This window comes from Schistocerca cancellata, chromosome 9, assembly GCF_023864275.1.
Source record: "Schistocerca cancellata isolate TAMUIC-IGC-003103 chromosome 9, iqSchCanc2.1, whole genome shotgun sequence".
In the NCBI taxonomy this organism is placed as follows: Eukaryota; Metazoa; Arthropoda; class Insecta; order Orthoptera; family Acrididae; genus Schistocerca; species Schistocerca cancellata.
In genome coordinates, this window is record NC_064634.1 from 327,423,001 (window position 1) to 327,449,285 (window position 26,285).

At 44.4% G+C, this 26,285-nt stretch overlaps 1 protein-coding gene across 2 annotated transcripts in view; it reads left to right on the forward strand.

The window, feature by feature from the left end:
• The window catches only part of LOC126100167 (lysosome membrane protein 2), a 706,001-nt gene that overhangs the window by 616,518 nt on the left and 63,198 nt on the right, over positions 1-26,285 (forward strand). For both annotated transcript variants that reach the window (XM_049910714.1, XM_049910713.1), the window contains one exon: positions 19,749-19,909. In XM_049910714.1, the coding sequence (XP_049766671.1) occupies positions 19,749-19,909 (161 nt within the window). The remainder of the gene's footprint in view (positions 1-19,748; positions 19,910-26,285) is intronic.

The following is a 26,285-nucleotide window of genomic DNA, read 5'->3' on the forward strand; positions in this document are numbered from 1 at the left end:
CGTTCTGCAGTTGACCATCTTGTTGCTCTCTCCACTTACATCATGAACAATTTTCTCCGGAAACGCCAAACGGTAGCAATATTTTTTGATCTGGAGAGAGCATACGATACCTGTTGGAGGACAGGCATCCTTCGCACACTGTTCTCTTGGGGCTTTCGAGGCCGGCTGCCCCTTTTTCTTCGCGAATTTATGGCAGAGCGCACTTTTAGGGTGCGGGTGAACACTACTCTCTCCCGTACTTTCTCCCAAGAAAACGGGGTACCCCAGGGATCCGTGCTGAGTGTTGTACTGTTTGCCATCGCCATAAATCCAATTATGGATTGTCTCCTTCCTGATGTCTCGGGCTCCCTCTTTGTGGACGATTTTGCGATCTACTACAGCTCTCAACGGACCAGCCTTCTTGAACGACGTCTTCAAGGATGTCTTGATCGCCTCCACTCGTGGAGCATCGAAACCGGCTTCCGTTTCTCACCCAGTAAGACCGGTTGTGTCAATTTTTGGCGACGGAAGGAGTTTCTTCCGCCCTCCTTACATCTAGGTCCTGTCAACCTTCCGTTTTCAGACGTCGCTAAATTCTTGGGTCTTATGTTTGACAGAAAACTGTGCTGGTCGTCCCACGTTTCCTATCTTTCGGCTCGCTGTCTGCGATCGCTTAACACCCTCCGTGTCCTGAATGGTACCTCCTGGGGAGCGGACCGAATGGTCCTTCTCCGCCTCTATCGCGCCTTAGTGCGCTCAAAATTGGATTACGGAAGCATAGTCTACTCCTCTGCTCGGCCGTCTATTCTTCGGCGTCTCGACTCTATCCACCACCGTGGATTACGTTTAGTGTCTGGAGCTTTTTACACTAGCCCTGTGGAAAGCCTTTATGCTGAGACTGCTGAACCTCCGCTGTCCAATCGGCGAGCAGTCCTCCTGAGTCGTTATGCTAGCCATCTGTCTTCCATGCCTGCTAATCCAGCGCATGACCTTTTTTTCGACGCCTCCTTTGATGTAGGGTATGCAGGCCGCTCCTCCTCCCTACTACCCCCGGGAGTCCGCTTCCGTCAATTGCTCCATTCTCTTTCCTGCCGCTTTCCGAAAACCTTCTTGACAACTTGGGGTACAGCACCGCCTTGGCTCCGTCCCTGGACCTGCCTGCTCCGTGACCTTTGTCACTTTCCCAAGGATGGTACCCCTACACTTGTTTATCGTCGGGCATTTGCTGCTCTATGTGCACAAATGACGGACGCCACATTTATTTACACCGACGGCTCGAAAACATCCTTAGGTGTAGGGAGTGCCTATATTGTTGGCGACACCCCAAATCGCTTTCGACTTCCCGACCAGTGTTCGGTTTATACTGCGGAGCTTTACGCTGTTCTCCAGGCTGTCCACTACATCCGCCGCCATCAGCGGATACAGTACGTTATCTGCTCCGATTCTCTCAGCTCTCTCCTCAGTCTCCAAGCTCTTTACCCTGTGCACCCTCTGGTCCACCGGATTCAGGACTGTCTGCGCTTGCTCCACCTGGGGGGCGTCTCGGTGGCGTTCCTCTGGCTCCCGGGACACGCTGGTATCTGTGGGAATGAGGCGGCCGATATGGCGGCCAAGGCTGCAGTCTCTCTTCCTCGGCCAGCTATTCAGTCGCTTCCCTTCACCGATCTACGGAGCGGTTTATGTCGCCAAGTTGCTCATTTATGGCATGCGCATTGGTCAACACTTCCCCGTAATAAATTGCGGGAAGTGAAAGCCCTTCCTTGCGCTTGGACCTCTTCCTCCCGAACGCGTCGTCGGGAGGAGGTAATTTTAGCTAGACTCCGGATAGGGCACTGTCTTTTTAGCCATAGACATCTTTTAAGCGGTGATCCTCCTCCACTCTGTCCCCACTGCTCTCAGCCGTGGACGGTCAGACACCTTTTAATTGAATGCCCCTATTTTAATCCGTTACGCTCCCGTCTACAGCTATCGCCTGATCTATCGTCGATTTTAGCAGATGACACGCGCTCAGCCGACCGCGTTCTGCAGTTTATTAGTGACAGTGAAATGACGTCAGTCATTTGAAGTTTTTTTTTGGGGACAATCACCCCCTGTCTGTAGTGGATTTTTAAGCATTCTTTCTACTTTTAGTTTCTCAAAATGGTTCAAATGGCTCTGAGCACTATGGGACTCAACTGCTGAGGTCATTAGTCCCCTAGAACTTAGAACTAGTTAAACCTAACTAACCTAAGGACATCACAAACATCCATGCCCGAGGCAGGATTCGAACCTGCGACCGTAGCGGTCTTGCGGTTCCAGACTGCAGCGCCTTTAACCGCACGGCCACTTCGGCCGGCTTTAGTTTCTCCAATTTTATGAGTTTGTTCCCATTTCTGCTGGTTTTCAATTTCGGTTTTTTTCTGTCTTCAGTCACGGGCTGGGCGCTAATGACCATAGAAGTTTTGCGCCCTAAAACCACAACAAAACAAAACAAAAGTATCATGTTGCCATTTTTAAGCGGGACATTGCTCGTCCAGACGTGACACGTGTCTCTTTGAACTGTGTGTGTGATCTTGAAGTACTCCCCTGACCAGGAAGATTCCCAGATCTGTCCCCGACAGGACATGTGCGTGACCAGCTCCGACGTCAACTCCATCCCTCTGCTAGTGTCCGGGATATCAAGGACCAGTTAAAACAGCTGATGGGCCAACTTTCCTCAGGGTAGGAAACAACGGCTTTATGAAGCTCTACCCAAACGAATCGGTGCATGTATCCAGGCCACATGGGATGCAACATCATACTGATAAGTGAGCTTGGTACTGCCAAGTTCTTTGTAAATTTGCATCGACTTTATAACCAGTGTAATAACATCGCAAACCTCCTGAAACCACGAAGCTTCATTCGTCTCCTCCTCCGATTTGAGGTTTTTACTTTTTTGTCAAACAGTGTAAATTGTATCATGATTTATAGTTTTTTTTTCTTCATTTATTTATTTGTGAATGTTTCCTTTGGTTGCCGAAATCAGTAATACACTAGCTGTTTGATTTTTGCCAGTTGATGCAACATCTCTACAAAAGAACAACCAGAAAATATTGGCGCATTTAATTCTCTGGTTTGCCAATTAGGTTGAATATTTCGAATCAATTACCTCGTTCTGGAAACGACAGCACGAGAAAACAACTCACGTGCTGAGATAAGACATTACACTGAGGTGACAAATTCATGGGGTACCTTCTAATACCGTGTGGTGCTGCCCTTTTCCCGGCGAAGTTCACAAACTCGACGTGACATTGACTCTACAAGTGGATTGGAGAAAAAACCTGAGTCATGCTGCCTCTATAGCGAAAGTGTTACCTGCCAGGATTTAGTTCACGAATTGACCTCTTCATTACGTTCCACACATGTTCGATGGAATTCATGTTGGGTGATCTAGGTGGCCAAATCATTCGCTGGAATTGTCCAGAATGCTCTTCAAGTCAATCGCGAACAATTGTGGCCCGATAACATGGCGCACTTTCATCCACAAAAGTTCCATTGCTCCCTGGGAATACAAAGTGCATGAATGTCTGCAAATTGTCTCCAAGTGGCCGAACCAGAGGACCCAGTTCATTCCACGTAAACACAAGCCACATCATTAGGGACCCATCACCAGCTTGCGCAGTGCCTTGTTGGCAACTTGGGCCCATGGCTTAATGGTTCTGCGACACAGTGGAACCGGACCATCAGCTGTTACCAAGTAAAACCGGGACTCATTTGACCAGGTCATGGTTTTCTCGTATTCAACCGATATGATCACGAGCCCAGAAAAGGCGCTGCAGGCCATGTGTTCAAAAAATGGTTCAAATGGCTCTGAGCACTATGCGACTTAACTTCTGAGGTCATCAGTCGCCTAGAACTTAGAACTAATTAAACCTAACTAACCTAAGGACATCACACACATCCATGGCCGAGGCAGGATTCGAATCTGCGACCGTAGCGGTCTCGCGGTTTCAAACTGTAGCGCCTAGAACCGCTTGGCCACACCGGCCGGCAGCACTCGTTACTTCATGAGAAACAGCTAGTCGTGTTTCACAAGGGCAATATTTTCTGAATCCGTGCTGACTATTTGTCAGTAAATCGTTTTGTTCGTGGTGATTCATAATGTTCGAACACAGAATACATCCAAAAATTCTACTACAAATCAACGTCAGTGATAAGAGTCTGTTGTTCAGCGGGTTACCCCTGTTTCCTTTCTTGGATATTGGTGTTACTTGTGCATCTTTCTTGTCTTCAGATACCGATCTTTCGATGAGCGAGTGGTCGTATATGATTGCTAAGTCTGAATCTGCTTCGCTACGCCGAGAATATCTATTTCTAATTTACTCATGCTGGCAGTTGTTCTAGATTCAAATTCTAGAATATTTCTTTGTCTTCTTCGGTGAAGGAGTTGCGGAGAACCATGTTTAGTACCCTGCTTTAGTTGCACCTTCATCAGTGATATCACCATTGTTATCGCGCAATAAAGAAATTGATAGCGTCTTGCTGCTGGTGTACAATACACACATTCAAAATATCATTGAGTTTTCGGCGAGATTTCGAGACAGAACTTCCTTGTTAAAACTATTATAAGCGCCTCGCATTTAATTTCTCGCTAAATATCGAGCTTCTGTAAAACTTCGGCAATATTGTAGTTTTTCCGTTCTTCTAAATTTGACATGCATTTGTCGTTGCTTCTGCAACAGTGTTCTGACCCGTTTTGTGTACCATGGGGGATCAGTACCACCGTTTATTAATTTATTTGGTATACTTCTCAGTTGCCGTCGATGCTACTACTTTGATTTGAAAGCACATGTTTTACGCTTACACAGACAGACCGTAGGGAATGGAGAGTGTGTCTTAGGAAGGCATTAAGCGAATTTTATCCACCTTTTTAAATATACTTCGCGTTTATTTTTGGTGGATTTTTATGTTACTGTACACGGTCTCGTTACAACATCCTTGTGATAACTAATCCCTGTGTCCGTAATGATGCGCCATATTTGCTCGGAATTGTTTGTTGCTAAGAGGTCAAGTATGTTTTTGCCAAAATTTAGGTTCTAGTGCGCTCCTTAACTAATAGTTAAAAATAATTTTCTGAGACAGCTATATTACCAAAGCAGAGTCCGAAGTTTTACATCTAATGTGTATATCGTCACTGGTGATCTGCGTAGGTGTTGATGTCTACATCTACATTTATACTCCGCAAGCCACCCAACGGTGTGTGGCGGAGGGCACTTTACGTGCCACTGTCATTACCTCCCTTTCCTGTTCCAGTCGCGTATGGTACGCGGGAAGAACGACTGTCTAAAAGCCTCCGTGCGCGCTCTAATCTCTCTAATTTTACATTCGTGATCTCCTCGGGAGGTATAAGTAGGGGGAAGCAATATATTCGATACCTCATCCAGAAACGCACCCTTTCGAAACCTGGCGAGCAAGCTACACCGCGATGCAGAGCGCCTCTCTTGCAGAGTCTGCCACTTGAGTTTGTTAAACATCTCCGTAACGCTATCACGGTTACCAAATAACCCTGTGACGAAACGCGCCGCTCTTCTTTGAATCTTCTCTATGTCCTCCGTCAACCCGATCTGGTACGGATCCCACACTGATGAGCAATACTCAAGTATAGGTCGAACGAGTGTTTTGTAAGCCACCTCCTTTGTTGATGGACTACATTTTCTAAGGACTCTCCCAATGAATCTCAACCTGGTACCCGCCTTACCAACAATTAATTTTATATGATCATTCCACTTCAAATCGTTCCGCACGCATACTCCCAGATATTTTACAGAAGTAACTGCTACCAGTGTTTGTTCCGCTATCATATAATCATACAATAAAGGATCCTTCTTTCTATGTATTCTCAATACATTACATTTGTCTATGTTAAGGGTCAGTTGCCACTCCCTGCACCAAGTGCCTATCCGCTGCAGATCTTCCTGCATTTCGCTACAATTTTCTAATGCTGCAACTTCTCTGTATACTACAGCATCATCCGCGAAAAGCCGCATGGAACTTCCGACACTATCTACTAGGTCATTTATATATATTGTGAAAAGCAATGGTCCCATAACACTCCCCTGTGGCACGCCAGAGGTTACTTTAACGTCTGTAGACGTCTGTCCATTGATAACAACATGCTGTGTTCTGTTTGCTAAAAACTCTTCAATCCAGCCACACAGCTGGTCTGATATTCCGTAGTCTCTTACTTTGTTTATCAGGCGACAGTGCGGAACTGTATCGAACGCCTTCCGGAAGTCAAGGAAAATAGCATCTACCAGGGAGCCTGTATCTAATATTTTCTGGGTCTCATGAACAAATAAAGCGAGTTGGGTCTCACACGATCGCTGTTTCCGGAATCCATATTGCTTCCTGCAGAGTAGATTCTGGGTTTCCAGAAATGACATGATACTCGAGCAAAAAACATGTTCTAAAATTCTACAACAGATCGACGTCAGAGATATAGGTCTACAGTTTTGCGCATCTGTTCGACGACCCTTCTTGAAGACTGGGACTACCTGTGCTCTTTTCCAATCATTTGGTACCTTCCATTCCTCTAGAGACTTGCGGTACACGGCTGTTAGAAGGGGGGCAAGTTCTTTCGCGTACTCTGTGTAGAATCGAATTGGTATCCCGTCAGGTCCAGTGGACTTTCCTCTGTTGAGTGATTCCAGTTGCTTTTCTATTCCTTGGACACTTATTTCGATGTCAGCCATTTTTTCGTTTGTGCGAGGATTTAGAGAAGGAACTGCAGTGCGGTCTTCCTCTGTGAAACAGCTTTGGAAAAAGGTGTTTAGCTTTTCAGCTTTACGCGTGTCATCCTCTGTTTCAGTGCCATCATCATCCCGTAGTGTCTGGATATGCTGTTTCGATCCACTTACTGATTTAACGTAAGACCAGAACTTCCTAGGATTTTCTGTCAAGTCGGTACATAGAATTTTACTTTCGAATTCACTGAACGCTTCGCGCATAGCCCTCCTTACGCTAACTTTGACATCGTTTAGCTTCTGTTTGTCTGAGAGGTTTTGGCTGCGTTTAAATTTGGAGTGAAGCTCTCTTTGCTTTCGCAGTAATTTCCTAACTTTGTTGTTGTACCACGGTGGGTTTTTCCCGTCCCTCACAGTTTTTCTCGGCACGTACCTGTCTAAAACGCATTTTACGATTGCCTTGAACTTTTTCCATAAACACTCAACATTGTCAGTGTCGGAACAGAAATTTTCGTTTTGATCTGTTAGGTAGTGTGAAATCTGCCTTCTATTACTCTTGCTAAACAGATAAACCTTCCTCCCTTTTTCTTATATTCCTATGAACTTCCATTTTCAGGGATGCTCCAACGGCCTTATGATCACTGATTCCCTGTTCTGCACTTACAGAGTCGAAAAGTTCGGGTCTGTTTGTTATCAGTAGGTCCAAGATGTTATCTCCACGAGTTGGTTCTCTGTTTAATTGCTCGAGGTAATTTTCGGATAGTGCACTCAGTATAATGTCACTCGATGCTCTGTCCCTACCACCCGTCCTAAACATCTGAGTGTCCCAGTCTATATCTGGTAAATTGAAATCTCCACCTAAGACTATAACATGCTGAGAAAATTTATGTGAAATGTATTCCAAATTTTCTCTCAGTTGTTCTGCCACTAATGCTGCTGAGTCGGGAGGTCGGTAAAAGGAGCCAATTATTAACCTAGCTCGGTTGTTGAGTGTAACCTCCACCCATAATAATTCACGGGAACTATCCACTTCTACTTCACTACAGGATAAACTACTACTAACAGCGACGCACACTCCACCACCGGTTGCATGCAATCTATCCTTTCTAAACACCGTCTGTGCCTTTGTAAAAATTTCGGCAGAATTTATCTCTGGCTTCAGCCAGCTTTCTGTACATATAACGATTTCAGCTTCGATGCTTTCTATCAGCGCATGAAGTTCCGGTACTTTACCAACGCAGCTTCGACAGTTTACAATTTTAATACCGATTGCTGCTTGGTCCCCGCATGTCCTGACTTTGCCCCACACCCGTTGAGGCTGTTGCCCTTTCTGTACTTGCCCAAGGCCATCTAACCTAAAAAACCGCCCAGCCCATGCCACACAACCCCTGCTACCCGTGTAGCGGCTTGTTGCGTGTAGTGGACTCCTGACCCATCCAGCGGAACCCGAAACCCCACCACCCTATGGCGCAAGTCGAGGAATCTGCAGCCCACAGGTCGCAGAACCGTCTCAGCCTCTGATTCAGACCTTCCACTCGGCTCTGTACCAAAGGCCCGCAGTCAGTCCTGTCGACGATGCTGCAGATGGTGAGCTCTGCTTTCATCCCGCTAGCGAGACTGGCAGTCTTCACCAAATCAGATAGCCGCCGGAAGCCAGAGAGGATTTCCTCCGATCCATAGCGACACACATCATTGGTGCCGACATGAGCGACCACCTGCAGATGGGTGCACCCTGTACCCTTCATGGCATCCGGAAGGACCCTTTCCACATCTGGAATGACTCCCCCCGGTATGCACACGGAGTGCACATTGGTTTTGTTCCCCTCTCTTGCTGCCATATCCCTAAGGGGCCCCATTACGCGCCTGACGTTGGAGCTCCCAATTACCAGTAAGCCCACCCTCTGCGACTGCCCGGATCTTGCAGACTGAGGGGCAACCTCTGGAACAGGACAAGCAGCAATGTCAGGCCGAAGATCAGTATCAGCCTGAGACAGAGCCTGAAACTGGTTCGTCAGACGAACTGGAGAGGTCTTCCGTTCAGCCCTCCGCAATGTCTTTCGCCCCCTGCCACACCTCGAGACGACCTCCCACTCTACCACAGGTGAGGGATCAGCCTCAATGCGGGCAGTATCCTGGGCAACCACAGTCCTAGTCCGATCGGGGGATGCGTGGGACGAGCTGGCAGTCTCCGACAAACCCCCATCCGGACCCACACAGTGATGCCCATTGGCAACAGCCTCAAGCTGTGTGACCGAAGCCAACACTGCCTGAAGGTGGGAGCGAAGGGATGCCAACTCAGCCTGCATCCGAACACAGCAGTTGCAGTCCCTATCCATGCTAAAAACTGTTGTGCAAAGAACGTCTGAACTAATGTACAGAGAGCGCAAACAAATCGACACAAAATTTAAACGGTTATTAAAATACAAGATTGCCTAGTAAATGCAGTAATGCTGCTACTTGCGCACTTCTGACACACTGCTCGGCGGCGGAAGGAGACTACGCGATTTACACTATTCGGGTACTAAAACGCGATGCTACAACTCTCAAATACTATAATACGCCCGGAATTTATGAATTAAACATTGCAAGTACCAAAAGCAACGATAATACTTACATTTTGCGTTATTTTTGGCCCCAGTGGCATTTAAGTCTGAGTGAATGTAGACATAATTGTAGACACGAAATAATTTATGTGATAGAATACTAGGTAAGGCTATACTACGGAATAGGCAACAAATACAGTAATTCATAGATTTAGACAGTGAATCTTCCATATAACCGTTCCATGCCTGTACCATAGTGCATCAGTCAGTATGGCGGTGAGAGGTCTTACGTAAATATTCTACATCTACACCATAGTTTAACATGTATAGTAGCGACACTGCTGTGAAAATTGTTAAAGTCTGACAGTTGGAATTACACTTGCAACTCTAGCGGCGAGAAAGCCAGCCGCAAGATTAATCTTTGTTTTTAATTATTTTTCTAGTTAACGAAATAGTTATATTTTTGCGTTCCAAGCACTGGTAAATGATAGAGATACGAATGAACGTGAAATGAATGAAAAAGTAGCTGAATCTCAACGATTCAGTGACATAAGCTATAAATTATTCGTGAAGAAACAGCCTCGAACAGAAAGTACTGAAGCTCAAATTCAGAAATAAGTTCAGCTGAAGATTTTACAAAGGACCGTGTTCCGTAAGGATAGATTGAATACAGTTGGTCGTGGGGTGTTAATTGCTGTCAGTAGTAGTTTACCTTGTAGTGAAATTGACGTAGCTGGTACCTCAGAGTTAATATGAATAGAGTTTATACTGTACATCCAGAATAAATTAATAATTGGTTCAATTTACCGCTCACTTGACTCAGATGATACAGGTGCAGTCTTGTTTCAAATAGATACCCTCTCATACAATTAAGGTTGTTGGTTATTTCAATCTACCTTTGACGTGTTAGCAAAATTACATGTTTAATGCCGGCGGTAGGCATGAAATGTCCGAAATTCTCTCCCATGGACTCGTCTGACTTCTGGTACTGAACCATACATTCTGCTTGATCACAGCTGACATGATAGTCTACCTGTAGTAGTAGGACTGGAGGAGAATTTACAACCCTACTCGTATAAGTCGTACTCAAACTTGAAGCACTTACAAATAAAAACAAGCTGACAGAACAGTTTAAATGCACTGAAACTGGCAGGAAAGAGTGTCCCCTTCATAGAAGTTGAATCCAAAATTAAATCCGGCTGATATTGCTCGCATCACAAATAAATAACAGCCTTAAATAAGGAGGCGGGCGAGACAGAGAGAGGTCTCAAAGAAATGATACAGCGGCAGTACACGACCTGACGCTAGCTAGGTTGCAGCAGGGATGATCTCAAGGGCGTGAAAAGGTTTACTGTTTGCCCAACAGCGCGCTAGCAGTTCCGACATTGCCTCAGCAAACAGATAGACAGCGCGTGAGTGTTTTATTTGCTACTTGTATATGTTTGCACTGAACTGTTAGTACTGTTATCATTCGTCACTTTCTCAGTGCTGGGCTGTGAGTGCCAGTTCGTACTCTTTGCTGGCCTGGTGAAGGAAAATTCAGGTAGCTACAGTAGTAATAACACCGATATAGGTAAATGGTTACACTGGGTGTTTGGTATGGCTTTTCTCCCTCCCGATCAAGTTGGGGGTGCTTTCGTTGTTTTTAATGAGCATTAAATCTGTAAGTGAAAATGAATAAAAATAGTTTATTTGTGTCTTTAATTAACTCGATGATGCATCATTATGGGCATGAGTGTTTCATCAAGCATTTTTAACGATATCTATTACTTGTCATGTTTAACAATCAGAGTGAGTCCTACGTCTCTGAGAATAGGAACAAAAATGCTGTAGTGCCAATTTTACTTGTTTTATCTTCCGCGTCCATATGACCACTTCAACATCAGGTAAAACTTAGTCTGCATGCAGTCGGGATCACCCGGATCTCGTGACTCACTGACAATTTAATAGCCAACGAGTTATCGAGACTCACGTGGTGGCAGCACGATTGAAAGGAGTGCTTCTTCAAACGGTAACCTTTCCTAAGTGCGAAAGAGTGCTTTCATTCCCTGTATTTCAACAAAAACGCTATTTAAAAGTTCGGCATTGGTTGAGAGTTGGACACTGAGCACAAACTTCTGTCTGTGAGTCACTAAATGTCCGTGAATAAAGGCTAAATCTGTCATGCTGTTACGAGAAGTCCAGTCAAACACCAGAGAGCCCAAGCTCGCAGCATAGGTTACCAAGAAGAAGGTAGTCTGTGTATACATTGATGTAGACTCAGGGGGGCACTGGCTTGTTGTCGCTGTACGGGCAGCTTTATTCAGCTCCGGAGACAACGTGTCCACGGGATCACACGACGTGACGTGGCGAAGGAGGGCGCGTCTCTGGGGCGTTGCGTTGCGATGCGCTCGCGCCTGCTGCGCTGCTAGTTGTAGGAGTGAGTGAATAGCCCCGTACTATCAGAGTCGCTGGCTGCAGCTCTAACAAGAAGCTTGTGCCACTGTAAACGCTCAGGTATCTTTCTACCAACATGGCGCCTAATCTGTTAATCCGTGTGGTCTGGTCGCTGTCTATACCGATCGAAGGAGCACGTGTTGTTCCTTCGAAGCCAAGCTATAGACAGAGGGCGGCTGTTCTTCCAGGGTCATGTAAAATCTCCAGCCTGGAGAAAAACAACAGTGTCATCGGAGTGGCACTACCTCTTGTATATATAAAGATGGTATCTGTTCGAAGGCTCACTGGCCATTTGACCATCTTCTGTGCGGGTGCGGGTGCACAGTGTCCGAACTCTTACGGGAATCGGCAAAAAGCCGCGAGTAATGAGTATAATGGGCAGGGACACTATGAATATAGTGCGGGACAATAAATTGGAAACTAGAGTCTCACGGGGAGGCGTGCCAGAGATAACTCCCTGCAGTCGCACTATCCTCCGTGGCTCAGATGGATGGAGCGTCTGCCATGTAAGCAGGAGATCCTGGGTTCGGGGCACACGTTTTCAACTGTCCCCGTTGACTTATATGCATTGTGTATGCAGCAAGGGTATTCATTTCATTGTGACTACATTTTGTGACAAACGTAGCTGGGTCCTCAGCAACAGTTACTGATAGAAGAACGGTGTAATGCTGGGATGCGAGGCTGAGGCAACCTTTTTACTGCTAATTTCACCTTGGAGATGTATTCTCGCTCCTGAAGGTGGGCATACGAGGGACCTACAATCCAAGTCGCCATCTTGGCGATAATATTTAATAATTTTTTCGTTAGTGTAGGAAGTATACTATCTGATAGCGTATACGGACACCCATTACTAGACATTAACGTGAGCTTTGCCTTAATAATCATTTGAACTCTGCTGCTAACACTTTCACTGAGGTCTAAATGTCGATGGACCAATGGTAAGCTATTCCTCCTCAAGAGCCAAAACCAGAGAAGATGGTGACATAGCACGCTGGGATCTGCGGCGAAGACGACTTCTAACTCACACCAAAGGTTCTACGATCAGATCGGGCTGGGAATTTGAGCCGGCCAGTCCATTTCAGGAATGTTGTCCACAAACCATTGGCTCATAGATGCTGCTTTGACAGAGAGCATTGCCATGCTGATACAGTTATCGTCTCCGAACTGTTGCTCTGCTGCACACACTACACAGTGCCGTAAAATGTGTTCACATGCCTCCGCATTTTGCGTTTCCTTAAGCACATATAGAGGGGACCAAACCCTAACCATGAAAAACAACCCCATACCGTAATACTACCTCTGCCGTACTTAGCCGTTGGCATTACACTAGTTCTCAAGGCATTCGCCAAACCCAGACCCTTCCATCGGACTGCCACATGGTATAGCATGATCCATCACTACAAATCACTCGTTTCCAGCCATCCAGTGTCCAGTGGCGTCGTCCTCCATACCACATCACGCGACGGTTAGCGTTAACTACAGGAATAGGTGTCTTTCAAGGAGCTGCTCGAAAATCGTAACCCTAATCTTTTTAGTTCCCAACGTTGCATAGCCTCCTGTTAGCACTCATGAGTGATTCCTTCCGTTGACTCTATAACCGCCCTCTTCAGTGCTAGACTGCCCCTGCCTGGCGGTAAATGAGGTCTACCTGGCCTTGGTTCAGCTGTGATTTTCCTTCGTGTTCCCACTTCAGTCACGTCACCAACAGCCGACTTGGGCAGCTTTACGAGCACTGAAATATCCCTGATGAATCTGTTACTCAGGCGGAGTCCAACGAGTAGTCCACATTCGAAGTCACTGAACTCAGCTGACCTACCCATTCTGCTGTTACTGATCGTTTACTGACAACACAAAACGATATTCCCTGGGTCTTTTTATACTAGCAGGTCGACCTCTCGTGATATCTGGTGATCCAGTCTGCATTACGTAGGAGTGTCCTGATACTTTTCATAGTGTACCTCTTTAACTTAGGAACAAAGTTATCTTGTCCTTCGACCTTCGTCGCCTCCAGTAAATAGACAAAACTAAAATCCTGTGTTTGGTCGGTTCCCTGGTTCTTGGCTTTAACTACATTATTGTACGTAGCCTTTTATTTTACAATCGGCATTGCCACCTCTGGGATTGTTGTATCACGATATGACTCGTCTGTGTGCCGGGCAGTACAGTGACAGCTTGTGTGTGACTTCAACACGAGCGTTCGATTATGGGGCTACGGCCTTGAAACTAGTCCTGACTAACTACATGAAGGAAAGGAACTATAGCTGTGAAAAATTACTTTCTGAAATACAATCCGCTACAGTCCTGCGACAACATTCTTAGACATCATTATGAATCTGTATATTATTGAAGGGGGAAGACGTTCACCCAATCCTACTTGCAGGTTGCCTACCTAAGGTCTTTCAGGGGAACAGAAATTTGATTGTCAGTATTTCTCACAACACTAACCGAATATACAGATATAAAATGTTGTCATAATCTACTTATTAAGAGATGTAATCTTAAGTTACAGGTTTAACGCAGTAAGTGCTGTATTAAAGACTACCTTAGCGCCGCTGCTTCGCTTGCGCGGATTATGTGGTCTGCACAGACTGTTTTTTTTATCTTTAACGAATTTTTATATTGATAAGAAATTGTAACGTCTTCTAAATTTTTCATGCTAATTAATATACTTCAGGCCGAAAGACGATTGTGTGAGCTGGAATAAGAGGTCTTTGTTAACCGTGCGTTTAGAGTTCTTGTGGTTTTACCGCACGCGCACGCGCACACCATCCCCCCCCCCCCCCCTCTCTCTCTCTCTCTCTCTCTCTCACACACACACACACACACACACACACACACTTCCTTAGAAATAACAATTTTAATAGATTTTGATTTAAAATGTGTTAATATACCGATGACGAAATACACTCCTGCAAATTGAAATAAGAACACCGTGAATTCATTGTCCCAGGAAGGGGAAACTTTATTGACACATTCCTGGGGTCAGATACATCACACGACCACACTGACAGAACCACAGGCACATAGATACAGGCAACAGAGCATGCACAATGTCGGCACTAGTACAGTGTATATCCATCTTTCGCAGCAATGCAGGCTGCTATTCTCCCATGGAGACGATCGTAGAGATGCTGGATGTAGTCCTGTGGAACGGCTTGCCATGCCATTTCCACCTGGCGCCTCAGTTGGACCAGCGTTCGTGCTGGACGTGCAGACCGCGTGAGACGACGCTTCATCCAGTCCCAAACATGCTCAATGGGGGACAGATCCGGAGATCTTGCTGGCCAGGGTAGTTGACTTACACCTAGAGCACGTTGGGTGGCACGGGATACATGCGGACGTGCATTGTCCTGTTGGAACAGCAAGTTCCCTTGCCGGTCTAGGAATGGTAGAACGATGGGTTCGATGACGGTTTGGATGTACCGTGCACTATTCAGTGTCCCCTCGACGATCACCAGTGGTGTACGGCCAGTGTAGGAGATCGCTCCCCACACCATGATGCCGGGTGTTGGCCCTGTGTGCCTCGGTCGTATGCAGTCCTGATTGTGGCGCTCACCTGCACGGCGCCAAACACGCATACGACCATCATTGGCACCAAGGCAGAAGCGACTCTCATCGCTGAAGACGACACGTCTCCATTCGTCCCTCCATTCACGCCTGTCGCGACACCACTGGAGGCGGGCTGCACGATGTTGGGGCGTGAGCGGAAGACGGCCTAACGGTGTGCGGGACCGTAGCCCAGTTTCATGGAGACGGTTGCGAATGGTCCTCGCCGATACCCCAGGAGCAACAGTGTCCCTAATTTGCTGGGAAGTGGCGGTGCGGTCCCCTACGGCACTGCGTAGGATCCTACGGTCTTGGCGTGCATCCGTGCGTCGCTGCGGTCCGGTCCCAGGTCGACGGGCACGTGCACCTTCCGCCGACCACTGGCGACAACATCGATGTACTGTGGAGACCTCACGCCCCACGTGTTGAGCAATTCGGCGGTACGTCCACCCGGCCTCCCGCATGCCCACTATACGCCCTCGCTCAAAGTCCGTCAACTGCACATACGGTTCACGTCCACGCTGTCGCGGCATGCTACCAGTGTTAAAGACTGCGATGGAGCTCCGTATGCCACGGCAAACTGGCTGACACTGACGGCGGCGGTGCACAAATGCTGTGCAGCTAGCGCCATTCGACGGCCAACACCGCGGTTCCTGGTGTGTCCGCTGTGCCGTGCGTGTGATCATTGCTTGTACAGCCCTCTCGCAGTGTCCGGAGCAAGTATGGTGGGTCTGACACACCGGTGTCAATGTGTTCTTTTTTTCATTTCCAGGAGTGTATATTCACTATAACTATATTCCTAGATTTCACTCCATTTGGGTATGAAGTTCCAAAAGCCAATAAAATATGTATTTTTTTAAATTTCTAACCCTGAAGCCAAATACAAATTTTTAGAGTCTTAATTTTGAAAATGATTTCTTAATGGAAATATTTGTATAAAAACTTTCAGTCCCTATTTTACCCACCAGGGATTGAATTTCCGAAAACACTGAAACACATTTTTTTTAAATTTTTAATTTAGAAGTCAAACACAAATTTTCATTGATGTATTTTACAAATTATTTATTTTACGTAATTATTAATAATTTATTTTCAAAAAGTTTCTCCCATTTATTTTCAAAAATAGTTTCACCCAGTATTTTACCCCATTAGTGGTTGAATTTCCAAAAATGCTGAAGCACATATTTTATTTTTGACCGAGAAACCAAATGCTAATGTTCGTAGTTCCAGCTTTAAAATTGCCTTGATAGTAACTTATTTTCAAAAAACCTTTCATTTTCTACTTCTCTTCCTTAGGGGGTCGAATTTCGAACTATCACTTACTAGAAGAAAACTACAGTATAAGACCTCTTCAAAATTCAAGCTTCTGTACTTAGCGGTTTGGACTAGACGACGGTTAGTGAATCAGTCAGTCAGGACATTGCCTTTTATGTGCACAGATAGTATCAGCGTATACGAGTATATACTGAGGTAGCGTAACTCCCGGCGCCCAAATTAAAGAGTGTGTATTCATCTAGTGCTTCAGAATCAGAGTGCTTAGTGACTTGCAAAAGGCTTTACACACAATTTCAAACCTTTTCGAAACTTTTTCTCGCTGACACGCGCCACAAAATAATGAAAGGAAATTTATGGATTACTAGGTTTTCGCTGTTCATGCAGTAAAACTTGAATATAAGGCATGACTCTTAATTTATTACTTCGTTCCTGCTGATTCTATTTGCAACACATTTGCAGACAGTATTTACGCATACCACTGAGTGTACCTGCAAACGTGTCATAAGAACACACAATTCAAGAAGTATGACATCATAAACATAGAGATATGGGCCGGCCGGTGTGGCCGTGCATTTCTAGGCGCATCAGTCTGGAGCCGCGTGACCGCTACGGTCGCAGGTTCGAATCCTGCCTCGGTCATGGGTGTGTGTGATGTCCTTAGGTTGGTTAGGTTTAAGTAGTTCTAAGTTCTAGGGGACTGATGACCACAGATATTAAGTCCCATAGTGCTCAGAGCCATTTGAAAAGCCATAGAGATATGTGAAAAACTTAAATGTCTTCAACTATAAAGATTGTAGGCAATTAAAGGAAGTTATTGAAAACTTTAACTCATTCGTAAAGTAAGCAGATATCTGAAGCTCTTTTATGCTTGGGAATTCGATTTATCAAAGAATCGGGATCTTTTCGGTGGCGGGGGGTTGGTGTTCATTACTATTACGTCTATTTATGTCCCTCTTCACCACTATTAATTCTACTATTATTGACAGATAATAACAGAAATATGTTTATCTGTACCATACTAAATTGTTAGATATTAACAATGTTGCAGTTTTTGCATCAAATGACCCACATGGGACGGCACCCTAGTCTGTAGGTGCTGTGCCGCCACAGCTCTGAGTAGGCCTACTGCAGAGGGCGTTGACAGACTATAAAATCTTCGTCCGTTCCTCGGTCTCTTCGTCTGCATACTTTCCTCCTACTCTCACTTGCTGCAGAGCGTATTCCCCGGTTCTAGTGTGCATTGTCATATTCGTTGTGGACTGTCGACCCATGACGGCGCACATCTCTCTGGCTTCTAGGATTCCTACAGTGCGCAGACCAGGACCACAAGGACATACTGCAGGAGGGGAGGGGGGGGGGATAAGGAGAAGGGGGCGGGTCGATTCAGATAAGGTACCTTCCAAGCCTTTCTGGACAGTGCGTCAGCAATGTTGTTCAGGAACTCGTAATACCGCTATGGCAGCGCGAGTTAACCGTTAGCCATAATGCCCATTTGGTATGTCGAGTTCTGGTACAGTACATAATAATAAACGTGATGTGTTCCAAGCCGGTTGTGTATACAGGAACAATAAGAGATAATTTGAAATTTGACGCAGTAGCTAAACTGTAGCTAAACAAACTTACACTGTTTCATGGTAGAGTGATTTTGTCACCTGGTATCAATTGTTTCGCCTCTACCCCTTAATTTAAAAACGTGACTGTTTCGACGTGACTGTTTAAGCGGTTATGTAACAAGAAAAATTTCTGCATCTGTCTTTTACCTGCTGGATTCCCCTTACCCAGTGTCCAATGTGCAAGTAATATTCCGAGAAGTGATTATGTAATTCTACGCAAATATCCTCACTCAAGGACGCAGAACTTCGGCCGACCGTGAAGAGCAAAGAATGCGCTTATGTTAAATAAACTTGTAATTGTCGTTTTCTTCCAAAGATTTACCGTTCGTGAAGACAAAATAATGTAAAATAACGTGTTAAACAAAAATAATGCACATTGAATGAAATTTACTTACAAAAAGCGAAGCAGGTAAGTTACTTGGACCATGCAAGATCGTAAATTACCTTACATAGAATGTAATACTTTTTTCCTATTCCAGTCTTTGCTTGTTACGACGTACTGGAATGCGAAGTGGGAACACACGTTTTTGCAACGTTCACATGTCTTAAAATTAATATATTCCAACACATCTGCAAGTATGAAAATAGCCATCTGCGTCTTCACTGCTTCAGGCAGCTCTGTAGTATGGTTATGACACTACACAACAGGACCACACGCAGTTGATATGTGCGGTAACGATTTCAGCGGTAGTCTCAGCACTACAGAATCGACCTTCTCTGCTAACATGTAATACGCTAATATGTAATACGCTAAATTTCGGGTTGCACAAAACGACAGCGGTGCGGTCAGCCGAATCAACCTGTATACCTGTGTCCCCATTATTCTTTTTACTGGAGCAAACATGTTAAATAGCTACTCTATTATTTAATAACAATGCTTGACTCATATATCATTTAATTAGTTTCTGGATTGTAATCATCGTAAAAGCAGCTCGGAAACTGAATCTAAGGGCGTTGTGATTTCCCTGTGAAGGTAAGATCTGCGACAATGAACGATCTGGTCCAGTGAGTCAAAAGAATGTCACCCGAATAGGCTATTCAAATGTTTCAAATGGCTCTGAGCACTATGGGACTCAACTTCTAAGGTCATAAGTCCCCTAGAACTTAGAACTACTTAAACCTAACTAACCTAAGGACATCACACACATCCATGCCCGAGGCAGGATTCGAACCTGCGACCGTAGCGGTCACGCGGTTCCAGACTGTAGCGCCTTTAACCGCTTGGCCACATCGGCCGGCGAATAGGCTATTAATCAGGGGTAAAGATTAATGTTAGAGAAGTGACGATGAGGATATATTAAGCTTCCAGTGTATGAGTGATGATGCAGATAAGTGTCACATTTCAAAACGTCCAGCTGGCGTATATCTAGCAGGTATGATTCTCAGTTACTAACGAAGCGCAACTATTGAGAACTATTGAGAAAGAGAGGCAATGTGATAGGTGGCCGTATGGTGATGGCTAAATGTCAATAAATGCATTTTTTTCTGTCTGTGCCCCTTCCTTTCTTTCGTCCTTCCTTTTCTTTCTTTCTTTCCTTCCTTCCTTCCTTCCTTCCTTCCTGTTTGTCTTTATCTTTTCCAGATAAACTTTCTCCTAGACCCACTACTGTCTTTAACAATTATTATAGTGCCTGTACCATTGTTTTCCATTGCAGGAGATCGTGCTGCGCAATGGGTCGATGACGTTCGACTGGTGGCGCGAGCCGCCCGTGGACCCAGTGATGCACGTGTACATCTACAACGTGACGAACGCGGACGCGTTCCTCAACAACGGCGACAAGCCCATCCTGGAGGAGCTCGGACCCTTCGTCTACATGTAAGCTCACTTTCTAAATTACCCGCATCCGCCTGTGCTCAGCAGTGTGCTAATATGATCACAGCACTCATAGGTTCGCTTGACACTTCATAAAAGCGCTTCGCAGTGAAGCAAGTACTGTGGAGCGCAAAGAGTTTGAGCTATTAAGGGAAAGGTCTCAGACACGGCCAACCGATCCTGCTCATGCTGTATGTATCCACTCGCTCGTATACAGCTCGAAGCGAAAGATTATAAGAAAATATATGCACACATCAGAAAAGGTTTCGCATCACCCCGGTTTCCAGAACTCCCGAAGATCGACGTTGACTGTGGATATTGTATCACAGACAGTCCATTTGACTGAAACTTCCTGGCAGATTAAAACTGTGTGCCCGACCGAGACTCGAACTCGGGACTTTGCCTTTCGCGGGCAAGTGCTCTACCAACTGAGCTACCGAAGCACGACTCACGCCCGGTACTCACAGCCTTACTTCTGCCAGTACCTCGTCTCCTACCTTCCAAACTTTACAGAAGCTCTCCTGCGAATCTTGCAGAACTAGCACTCCTGAAAGAAAGGATAAAATGCTCCTCATCGCACTAATCTTACTCGGAATTGTTTTCATACAACGAGGCTTAAAATTTTAATTGTTTATAAATGAAAGTCATTTCGAAATTCTACTACTCTATTATTCCACATTGATTTAATAATTTAATTAACCCCCGTATTACAACCAATTTCGACAAAAATACAAATGAAGAAAACCTAGTGAATACATCGGGGACGCGAATATAGGTTATCTGTTGTCCAGCGAGATGCCTTGATCGTTACGACAGCGCCGCTTTAGTTGAACAGCGTATATATTATGGGTAGATAAACGGTAGTTTCAATAGTTTCTTTCCTCACTTTCTAGGAAAATATGTGTTTGTAGACTCCATACAAGCAGCTCACTTCCAAAAGGTACAAATCCATAATAATATCTAATTTAACAGGAGGAACAAAATCGTTTTACAACTACAATAGCATCAGAATACGTTTTGTACCTTTGTTTCTATGCTCAGACAGATGAGACACATAACGCCAAATATTTATGTTAAATGTTTATTTGTTTAATTGTTATTGCATAAATAAAAATGGATTCGGTACCCTTCGACAGAAAATTGTGTTAAGTTTGATAACTGTTGTTCTGGAGTTTCTGTTGGTGATTATTCATCTGATATATCATACATCATAATTCAATTAAAAACTGACAATGACCATAAAAACACCAGACATATCCGTAAAACATACAATAACATGTAAATAAATGTTGGCTGTGTTGTGTGACGTCCTTACGAAGAGGAGCAACGATTGGCTGCCCGGATCTGGTACTCTTGGAAGTAAAATAAGACTGGATACGGTACTCATCATCATGGACAGCAAGTGTTAGGGGCAAATATATGACCGATATGGTACGTTTTGGCATAAGAAGGTAATAGTTCTAAGTGGTGCTGCCACTTGTTCTCATTTTTCAATTTTTCGGGTATGTTATCTTTCGGAAATTAGCTTCTTGTATATGAAGACAAAAAATGCTGAGTTTTCAATTAGTTTTAAAATTTTGTCAGTTTTGAGTCGATAACGCTTCATGAACTCTGGGGGTGGTTATCTTAAAAACAGGGGAGCGTTGAACCGAAATATCTTAATCTTTCGTTTTAGGTTATACACAATCGACCTGCCAAATATGAACCGAATCGGTTGGCCGTGCCTGAGACCCTTCCCTTTATAAGATACTTTTACATTAAATATTGGAGATAATTTTAAATGGTAAAAAATTATTGTGTGAAAATTGCAATAACTATATTGCAATGGAAGTGTTAATTTGCTATCCACAGGTGTATGCTTTACGTGGTCCTGAAGTTCTGAAAATAGTATATATTACTTATTGCAAACTTTAATAGTCTTGATTACAATACAATCCAATAGTAATTAGGCGAACTTTACATCACTTTCGCTGTAATTGATACCTGAGAGATCAGTGTTGACCACCACAAAAACGTCACTGTAACTTATCAAAATATCCAAAATCTGACAAGATCACGTCTGTGGGGATACTGAACCTTATTATGTCTCCCTTTGGTTCTACTAGCCGACTGACATGCACTGACCATAATTTAAGATATTTTGACAAGTTATTCTGACTTTGTGGTAGTAAACACTGTCTAACGGCTGATGCATCAGTTACGGTGAAAGCGTTGTAAAGATAGGTATGGTTAACCTAAGCTGGTTGTCTAGTTACTATTGGATTTTAGTGCGATCACGGCTAGTAAAATTCGTTATAAATAACATAGAACCACGTGTGTCCGTCACCTGATCTACATCTACATCTACATGGATACTCTGCAAATCACAGTGCCTGGAAGAGGGTTCATCGAACCACCTTCACAATTCTCTATTATTCCAATCCCGTATAGCGCGCGGAAAGAATGAACACCTATATCTTTCCGTACAAGCTCTGATTTCTATTTTATCTTGGTGATCGTTCCTCCCTATGTAGGTCGGTGACAACAAAATATTTTTGCATTCGGAGAAGAAAGTTGGTGACTGGAGTTTCGTGAGAAGATTCCGTCCCAACGAAAAACGCCTTTCTTTTAATGATGTCCAGCCTAAGTCCTGTATCATTTCAGTTACACTCTCTCCCATATTTCGCGATAATACAAAACGTGCTGCCTTTCTCTGAACTTTTTTGATGTACTCCGTTAGTGCCATCTGGTAAGGATCCAACACCGAGCAGCAGTATTCTAAGAGGACGAACAAGCGTAGTGTAGGCAGTCTCCTTAGTAGGTCTGTTACATTTTCTAAGTGTCCTGACAATAAAACACAGTCTTTGGTTAGCCTTCCCCACAACATTTTCTATGTGTTCCTTCCAATTTAAGTTGTTCGTAATTGTAATTCCTAGGTATTTACTGGAATTTACGGCCTGTAGATTTGACTGATTTATCGTGTAGCCGAAGTTAAACGAATTCCTTTTAGCACCCATGTGGATGACCTCACACTTTTCGTTATTTAGGGTCAACTGCCAATTCTCGCACCATTTAGATATTTTTTTCTAAATCATTTTGCAATTTGTTTTAATCTTCTGATGACTTTATTAGTCGACAAACGACAGCGTCATCTTCAAACAGCCTAAGACGGCTGCTCAGATTGTCTCGCAAATCGTTTATGTAGATAAGGAACAGCAAAGGGCCTATAACACTACCTTGGGGAACGCCAGAAATGACTTCTGTTTTACTCGATGACTTTCCGTGAATTACTACGAACTGTGACCTCTCTGACAAGAAATCTCAAATCCAGTCACATAACTGAAACGATGTTCCATAAGCACGCAATTTCACTACAAGCCGCTTGTGTGGTAAAGTGTCTAAAGCCTTCTGGAAATCCAGAATTACGGAATCGATTTGAAATCCCTCGTCAATAGCACTCAACGCTTCATGGGAATAAAGAGCTAGTTGTGTTTCACAAGAACGATGCTTTCTGAACCCATGTTGACTGTGTGTCAATAGACCTGATTTTGTCAGGTTCAGAAGTTAATATTATTCAGTCTGAACTCAGGGTGTTTAAGTACCTCAGTGTAAATTAGAGTTCTTAATTTACATCTATTTTCTTCCGTTGTGAATTATATTAATAATTTCATCTTCAGTGGGTGGGGTATTTCGTGTGTGTGTGTGTGTGTGTGTGTGTGTGTGTGTGTGTGTGTGTGTGTGTGTGTGTGTGTGCGTGCGTGCGTGTTGCTATTGATGATTAGTGCGATTTTTTTCCCATTGATTGAATAATGGTGCGCTGGCCAATCGACGGGAACGCGTTGGTCGGTGACGCATCGGGCTAGCTGTGTGGCGGTCTAGCAGGCTGCTCACGAAGCTGCTGACCGCGCCGTCTCTTAACGCGGGTTGCGCGACGTCTTGTTTTGCAACGTCGGCGCTCAGTGTGTGCGCTAGGAGGGGCCCACGTCTTACCGCCCTGCGGCAGTTGCCAATCGTAACTCGTGTTGCCCTAACCCGACCAGCCTTATCTCGTCCTTCACTTAAACGTAACGCCACAACTGTTCATTTGCAACCTGTAGAACTATTCATCCAGAAGCGCTTCTAGACGCATAATTGATAAGACTTTGAGTGAAACTTCCTGGCAGATTAAAACTGTGTGCCGGACCGAGACTCGAACTCGGGAAATTTGCCTTTCGCGGGCAAGCGCTCTACCAACTGAGCTATATCCTTTCTTTCAGGAGTGCTACTTCTGCAAGGTTCGCAGGAGAGCTTCTGTAAAGTTTGGAAGGTAGGAGACGAGGTACCGGCAGAAGTAAAGCTGTGAGGACGGGGCGTGAGTCGTGCTTGGGTAGCTCAGTTGGTAGAGCACTTCCTCGCGAAAGGCAAAGGTCCCGAGTTCGAGTGTCGGTCCGGCACACAGTTTTAATCTGCCAGGAAGTTTCATATCAGCGCACACTCCGCTGCAGAGTGAAAATCTCATTCAAGACTTTGAATACTTGAAGTTTTGCCAGGACATGAGGAATTTCTCGAATGTACAGATTTCATTGTTGTTATCTAAGTAAGCCAGAGCTCCAAATGTAAAGTTAGGTTACAATCTATCGGGAATCGCTAAATCTGCTTCTCAAAAACAAAAATTCAGCGATCTCTCTCTCTCTCTCTCTCTGATGATGATGATGATGATGATGATGATGATGATGATGATGATGATGATGATCTGTTGGTATAGAAAATATTTACGTACATATGAGTAACTGACAACCGACTGTTCCTCGAAGCAACGCTGATCCATTGAACATTGCACACGAAACTTGAAAATTAATAAATAATGCTGAAATAACGAAAACATAAAAATACCGGACAAGTGCGACTAAGACTCACACTTTGAGAGTTCCGCAGAAAATTCTGTATTTACACAGCAGCAGCAGCAGCAACAACAACAACAATAATAAATAATTCTGTGGGGCTCAGTGGCCTAGTGCAGGTCTTTCTATTGAACGCCACTTCGGCGACTTCAGTGTCCCTAACCTATCCCAGTTATCCAACTGGGCAAAGGGGACCTACAGTTTGACGTGCCCTCGAACCGCGTGTTGTTTCGGGCGACTCTGCACATTGAGAGGTGAAGGCTAGGTTAAAACGGAAGACGGAAATTTCCGTGGTCCAATTGAGATTCGAACATGCGACCTCTACCGGTAGACTACTAGACCTGACATGTGTATAAATAATTCATCTTTTAGTTTTGATGAGAAAGTTCCAGTCAGTATCAAAATATGTGACTTAAATGGTCGCATCTTTTGATTACATTAACTTAAAAGCTTAAATATTTTACACCGTCAAGGGACTGTAGACCTTAGCACCTGACATAAATTTCCCGCTTGATATCCCTATCTTTCATGAGAAAAAGGACTCTTAATAGTCTGACTCAGTCGGACGACAAAATTATCCTGTAAAGGTTCCGTTTTGACCTATTGAGGTACGGAGCTCTAAAATTACACTAAGGAAATTAAGACTCGAATTTTTTCGACATTCAGTATGCATGACAATATGCTAACGAAAACATGAAGTTCATAAAGGAAGGTAATTGTAACAAAGCACACCGTTTTTTAATTAATTAGTTCCGGGTCTAGGCCCCTCGTCGCATCGTAGCTCTGATTTCTCATACAATTTTCTGCGGGTGACTGGACGTCTTATTAATTCTAATTGCATTTTTCCTTCGTTCGCATATGATGTACGTATGTTTTGCTTTGTTGTCAGATATATTTTTCTACTTATTAACCAGACAACGACTTTACTTAACAGACTGTAGATCCTACAGTAGTTAAGAAAAATCATTCATTTAAGGAACTGTGCACCTGGTTGATTTCCTTCTCACTGATTCTTCAAAAAAGAAAGCGGTGTTCTCAAGCCAACTTGTATAAAATAAGACCCTATTGTCACTGCAAAAAGAAAGTAACGTGAACAAGAAGTATTCCAAAATAGAAGCAGTAAGACAACAGGTGTGAATTCGTGTGAGGAAGGGGGGGAGGGGGGGGGGGAACGCGTGGAGGAACGGAAACAAGCAAATAACAAGAAATTGGCACTTGGTCTCTAGTTGGCCATAACTTAAAGAAATAAACTAGATACGTTTTCCAGTACATTGTCAAGACGTAACAGGCATGGGTACAGACTGAAATGAATTCGTGCCTTAATACCTGGAGTCCTTGTTATTCGCTTGTCAAGAGTTACTAGAAATGACAAGTGCCATTTTGTATGTTGAAACACTGTAATCCTGTGCCTCGTGCTCGAGAAGACAATTGTAAACGCCCACCGTCGAGGTTCATCTTATTCACCTTTCCACATCCAAGTGCAGAGTCAGCAGAGACGCCCAATACGCGTTTAAGACCGC